This window comes from Mustela erminea, chromosome 9, assembly GCF_009829155.1.
Source record: "Mustela erminea isolate mMusErm1 chromosome 9, mMusErm1.Pri, whole genome shotgun sequence".
Classification (NCBI taxonomy): Eukaryota; Metazoa; Chordata; class Mammalia; order Carnivora; family Mustelidae; genus Mustela; species Mustela erminea.
In genome coordinates, this window is record NC_045622.1 from 96,262,010 (window position 1) to 96,268,128 (window position 6,119).

The 6,119-nt window shown below is 55.7% G+C and overlaps 1 protein-coding gene across 1 annotated transcript; it reads left to right on the top strand.

Moving 5' to 3' along the window:
- On the top strand, positions 1-4,637 carry ZNF408 (zinc finger protein 408). Its single transcript, XM_032360503.1, has 5 exons — positions 1-376; positions 687-958; positions 1,701-1,762; positions 1,986-2,245; positions 3,064-4,637. The coding sequence occupies exons 1-5, from the start codon at positions 328-330 to the stop codon at positions 4,584-4,586; spliced, it is 2,166 nt and encodes a 721-aa protein (XP_032216394.1). The 5' UTR covers positions 1-327; the 3' UTR covers positions 4,587-4,637.
- Positions 4,638-6,119: the final 1,482 nt, after the last annotated feature.

A 6,119-nucleotide genomic window follows, 5' to 3' on the forward strand; every position in this document is an offset into this window, starting at 1 on the left:
AGGGCCGGGACGGGGGTGGGGGGTGGAGGGGTTCGAAGGGGGGACAGCATAAGTGTCCGACCCGTCCCTCCCAAAAAAGGTGGTTGGAACAATTAGTTCCGCTCTTCTGACGCTGGAATCCCTGATGGTCCTCTGGAATCCTATGGTTCTTAATGTTCCCGGACGGAGTTTTGCCTCGCCGGTATTCCCCAACTCCCGGATCTGTGCACCCATGAGTCTGACTCTTAGCATTCTTTCCCCACGGGAAATTTAGAAGCCTATGACTGTTTCCGGGAGGAGCGGAGAAGAAGACGTTCACTTCCGGCGGAAGGAGGCTTTTCTGGAGGGATGGAGGAGTCGGAGGAGCTGCTCTCTGAGGGCGAGAAACTGCAGTTGGGTTAGTGACCTGCGGTGTCTCCGACCCTCGGCCCTGGCCTTAGATAGACTTAACGTTCCCTTCCTGGCCAGCTCCCTATCTACCACAGGCACTTTTCTTCCCTAGCCCGGGATCCTTCCCCGTGCCCTCAGAAGTCTCTGGGGACTTTCGAGTCCTCGAACCCCCTCACACCTCCGATTGGCCCACGTAGAGCCCTTACAGATCCCTCAGACTGCCGAGGCCTAACCGGATCTGCGGTTTCCCCTCGCACCTGTCCCCACCCTCACGACCTCTCGGGCCGTCCCCTCACCGCCTCTCCATCTCCCTGCAGCTCCCGACCCGCGCCCGGACTCGAGATGGATCCCTTCTGGACAAGGCTGTGCTCGGGGCCTCAAAGACTTTCCGCCCGGGCCGACCCGGGCCGTCCTTGCTCTAAAGAGCCTGCCCCGGGGCTTGGCCCTTGGCCCTTCACTCGCCGTGGAGCTGCGCTTAGGGGTCTGGTGTGTCGGGGCCCCCCTGCAGCCGGGACTGCTCTGGGGGCCGCTGGAAGAGGAGTCTGTCTCGGAGCAGAAGGGTGAAGAAGTGAAACCACGGCAGGAGGAGGTATTGAAGGCTAGGACTTGTCTTCTCCCTGACTGAAATTTTGGAAGCGGTTCAGTCATCTCTGGGCCTTCTTCAGTTCGTTAGAAGAACCCGGGTACTTCAAGAGATAGGCCGTAGTTTTGGCCCTTCGCTCCAGGGCTGTCTCTTCCCCTCACTTGTGGTAGTTAAGGAAGCAGGTGCAGAAAGTTGCTGAAAGCCACATTTATGGTGTGAGGAGTGCCGGAAGCCAAGAGCAGAGGTGTTTAGAGTGAAAAAGCCGTGGAATCAAATCCCAGCTTTGTCACCTAGCTAGTGAAATGACGGGTCTCATTCAACTGATTTGTAAGATAAAGGGATGGCCGGTTTTTTTCTTTATTTGATTTTTTTTCTTTATTTGAAAATTTTCTTTATTTGGAGCAGTAGTTGAGATAGTGCAGGTCAAGGATTTCGTTGCAGAACAGGTCTTAAAAAGAAAAGATGATGTACCTCTTACTCCTTTTTTTGGTTGGTCCTCACTGGAAGGCAGTATTGTGTTCAATTTAGTAATTCTCCACACAGTGGGAGGGAGGTGAGGGGGACAGTCTTTTGGTCTTTACTTGATGGAACATCAGACAACACAGTCCCGTAAAGGCAGAACCAGAGACCATTAACCTTCCAGGGGTTTCATATTAGATCTGTCTCAGGAAAGGATACATCCTTCCCCCACCCCCAACCCTGGTCCCCCCAAACACATGGGAGAAGGACTCTTATTGGTTTATTTCAGGACGTGTCACTAGGCCCATGGGGAGACGTGTGTGCTTGTGAGCAGAGTTCAGGCTGGACCAGGTAAGTTACAGGAGAGTATGTAGTGAAGATGGTCCTTTTTGAGGCTTTCTGTCATGGCATGAGACAGAACCAGAAGCCCACGGTAATTCCCCACCCAGTGAGTTTTTTGCAGTGAGTGTTCCAAGGGCATGGGGTCTTTAGGACTCGGCCTGCCAGCAGCTGGGGCTTTAGGGAGGGCCACCTGAAGAGGGTCTCCTGAGCTAGCTGTTCCTCTGCTTTGCAGTTTGGTGCAGCGGGGCAGGCTGGAGAGTGAGGGGAACGTGGCCCCGGTGTGGGTCAGCGAGAAGCTCCATCTGCAGGTGTACCGGGTCGTACTGCCGGGCTGTGAGTTGCTGCTGTGGCCCCAGCCTCCCTCCGAGGGCCTGAGTCCCACCGAGCCCAGCCTAGAGGAAGAGGCAGCCATGGCTGTGGTGACGGAAGTGGACTCTGGTGTTCAGCAGGAGGTGGACTCTCCAGGGCAAGATGCAGCAGAACCTTGGACAGGTACGTGACAAATAGGTGTTCGTTTCTCAGATTATCCCCAGAACACCCTGTTGACAAGACAAGCAAAGCTTTGGTTCACGGAGATAAAGGAGAACATTAAAGTGTTAGTAGGTTTTCTGAGGGGAAGGGTCAAGCCTGAGTATTTATTGACATTTTGAAGCCTGGGTCTTTCAGTGTGGAGTGGAGGCAGGGCTTGAACGGGGTTGAATAAAGGGTCATGACATAATTGTTGAGGATCCATGGACCCCAGGGTAGAATTTTCAAGCAAGAGGCTCAAAGAGTTTTGGGGGTATAACCTGTCTTTTGATGCTTTCTGTTGCAGAGTATGGGTCTTTTCCTTAGAATGAACAGTATCAGTATTTGCAACTTTTATCTTCCTGAGTAAGTTTTCTGGAATAGTAAGGTCATGTTGATGAAGACAGCAAGCTGTGTATAAGGTTTCCAATTTCTTATGTTTCTTTTACTTGGGGTGGGAGTGGAGGTCTGTTTATTTTCAGATGAGCTGAGGTGAAGAGATGGTGACTAATTCATCCTAAGTGTGTGTCTTTAGAGGGAGAATGGGGTAGCCTTCTCTAGGACTCTGGAGGCTTGGAGCACCATGGTTCCCAAGAGTGCTTCCCCAGGAGGCACCTGAGACTGGACATGAAGATAAGCACAGCCTGTGGTTCATGTTCCAAGGAAGAGATTGGTGTCCTTGCCCCTGCTGAAGTTAGGGGCTGAGTAGGAGGAGACACATATTCTTAAGATTTCCTGGTAACACCACTGCTACCACCTGCTACAGTTTCTCCTAACCCTAGTACCCCACTCTTGTTTTGCAGATCCTGGTCACCAGTCACCCCCCAGCGTTGAGGGAGAGAGTATAGTAAGCCCTGGACTTAAGCCCCAAACCCAGGATCAACTTTCCAAGGAGAGCCAAGCACTTAGTCTGCCCGCTCCGGATGGTGGCAGGGAGGAGGACCCACCCCAGATACAGGAGCCACCTGAGCCTCCGAGCAGCTCTGCTCCCCAGCAGGGCCCAGAGAGCAGTGAGGCCAGTCGCTCGTCTTCTGCCAGGGGCAACCAGCTGCATGCTTACCTGGTCAGGAAGTTACGTGGCCCCTGTGGTCAGTGCCCGCCCAGAGAAAAGACCTCAGAGCCTGGAGCCCAGCAGGCTGGAGAGCAGCAGCCCCCTGGCTTCCCTGCACGCTTGCGGAGCCCTCCTGGCCCAGCAGGAAGCTCCCCAAAGCAGAGGCGGCGGTACCGCTGTGGGGAGTGTGGCAAGGCCTTCCTGCAGCTGTGCCACCTGAAGAAGCACGCATTTGTGCACACGGGCCACAAGCCCTTCCTTTGCACTGAGTGTGGCAAGAGCTACAGCTCCGAGGAGAGCTTCAAAGCCCACATGTTGGGCCACCGCGGGGTGCGGCCCTTTCCTTGCCCACAATGCGACAAGGCCTATGGCACCCGGCGAGACCTCAAAGAGCACCAGGTGGTACATTCAGGTGCCAGGCCCTTTGCTTGTGACCAGTGTGGCAAGGCCTTTGCACGCCGGCCCTCCCTGCGGTTACATCGCAAGACCCATCAGGTGCCAGCTGCCCCTGCCCCGTGCCCGTGCCCTGTGTGTGGGCGGCCCTTGGCCAACCAGGGCTCCCTGCGGAACCACATGCGGCTCCACACAGGGGAGAAGCCCTTCTTGTGCCCGCACTGTGGCCGGGCGTTCCGTCAGCGGGGCAACCTGCGTGGGCATCTGCGACTGCACACGGGCGAGCGTCCTTACCGCTGCCCGCACTGTGCGGATGCCTTTCCCCAGCTGCCTGAGCTGCGGCGCCATCTGATCTCGCACACCGGGGAGGCCTACTTGTGCCCCGTGTGCGGGAAGGCCCTTCGAGACCCACACACGCTACGCGCTCATGAGCGTCTGCACTCGGGAGAGAGGCCCTTCTCGTGCCCCCAGTGTGGCCGGGCTTACACGCTGGCTACCAAGCTGAGGCGCCACCTCAAATCCCACCTGGCCGACAAGCCCTACCGCTGTCCCACCTGTGGCATGGGCTACACCCTCCCGCAGAGCCTCAAGCGGCACCAGCTCAGTCACCAGCCCGGGGCGCCAGCCAGCCCACCCTGTGTGCCTCCCACTGCTACTGAGCCCACTGTGGTACTGTTGCAGACTGAGCCAGAACTAGACACCGGCGGGGAACAGGACGTCTCCGCAGCCCGGGATGTCTTTGAGGTCACCATTTCTGAGAGCCAGGACAAGTGCTTTGTGGTACCTGAGGAGCCAGGCCCCGCCTCCAGCCTGGTGCTCATCCATAAGGACATGGCCTTCAGCACCTGGGCAGAAGTGGTGGAGGTGGAGACGGGCACCTGACCCTCCCCCCAACTCCCCCAGGGGAGTTCTGTATAAAGCTAGTGTTTTCTAGCTGCTGGGCGTCTGCGTCTTTCTCTTTGGGTTGCCGGATAGAATTAAGTCTACTCTGAGGAGAAGGATTTCCCTTCCTGTTTATGGACCACCACATTGTTTCCTGACTGTAGGGTAAACCTGTTCCAGGTTAAGAACTTCTTATTGACCTCTGCTGCTTTCCCCAGGAGCTCCTCAAGGTGCTTGTTCTTTAAATGTGGCAGAATTAACCTCCCTCCCCCATCAGGTCTGCTGCCCTGCTGGGGTGCTTAACACTGGGATCAACACTCCCCTGAGCCCCCTGAGGGACAGGCACTTCCATCTCAAGCCAAATGGAATGACTTGAGGGTTAAAAGGACTGAAAAGCAACTGGGGGAAAAAAAAGACCAGATGCTGAGCTCAGCTCATGGCTCACAGTTCTAACTTGGGCTCTGGGTGGTTTGGGCAGCCTTTCTCACCATCTGAGGGCTGTGAAGTTGGTTTTCTTTCTGTGCCGATAGCAGACCCCTGGAGGCAGCTAGGGACAGATCTGGAGCCTTTGGAAGACTTGGCCAAAGGCAGCCCTTTTGAGGGAAGGAATGAACACGGGTTTTGCGTCCACGGCGGCGCAGGCCTGGGCCACCCTGGGTGCTGGGACATAGCTATGCGCCAGACCGGGAGACGTCCTTTACAGAGGTCATGATCTAGGGCGGGAAGCACTGGACAAGAGTTTGCAGAGGATCACTAGCTAGTGCTGCGTGGACCTGTTACATGGGACGCTTACCGCATGTGCGGGAACCCTGTGGTCAGAGTCCCGGGGGTAGGGCAGAGAGCAAGGGGAGGGGGTAGGACCGCATCTCCCCTGTCTTGCTTCGGGAGTTGGGGCTTTATTCTCAGAATACTGAGGAGCTTGATGACCTGCCTAGATTTGTGTTTGAAGAGACCACCGAGGGATGGACTGGCTGGCGAGGTGTGGCCGTGGGGAAATCCACCAGGAGGCTGCCAAGTGGGTGGGTGGGGAATGGGGCTGTAGCAGTAGAAAAGCAGAGAAGTGAAATCATCCAGCACTTGAGCACGGTCTGCATGCTAGTTAGGGAGACAGCATGGAAACAGCCTCTGTTCTCAGAGTTAATCCTGGTATGCAGAGACAATAAACAAAACATGTCAGATGATGGTAAACGCAGTGGAAAAAAAGAACGTCCACTCCTGTTAAGAGGGTTGAAGTTTGTGAACTCACAGGGCAGTTGGAAGCCGGACTGGATTGCTTTGAAGAGTAGGTGGCAAGAGAGGAAGGACTTAGCTTCTTGTTCCTTCATCTGTCCTGCAGAATAGGTGTGATCCCTGTGTCACAGAGGAGGAAACTGGGGGTCAGAGAGGGTAGGTAGCTGGCTGAGATCGCATAGCCAGCAAGTGGCAGAGTGACTGATAATATGGCGGGTCTGTCCTCTGGCTTCCCAGCACTCAATCACAATGTCACGGGCAGCCCCGTGTCTCCTGCTTTGCCCCTGACATTCACCCCGCACC

Coding starts and splice junctions, on each gene's coding strand:
- ZNF408 (XM_032360503.1), top strand. CDS start 328: ATGGAGGAGTCGGAGGAGCTGCTCTCTGAGGGCGAGAAACTGCAGTTG. Junction 1,763..1,985: donor CAGAGTTCAGGCTGGACCAG/GTAAGTTACAGG, acceptor TCTGCTTTGCAG/TTTGGTGCAGCGGGGCAGGC. Junction 2,246..3,063: donor TGCAGCAGAACCTTGGACAG/GTACGTGACAAA, acceptor CTTGTTTTGCAG/ATCCTGGTCACCAGTCACCC.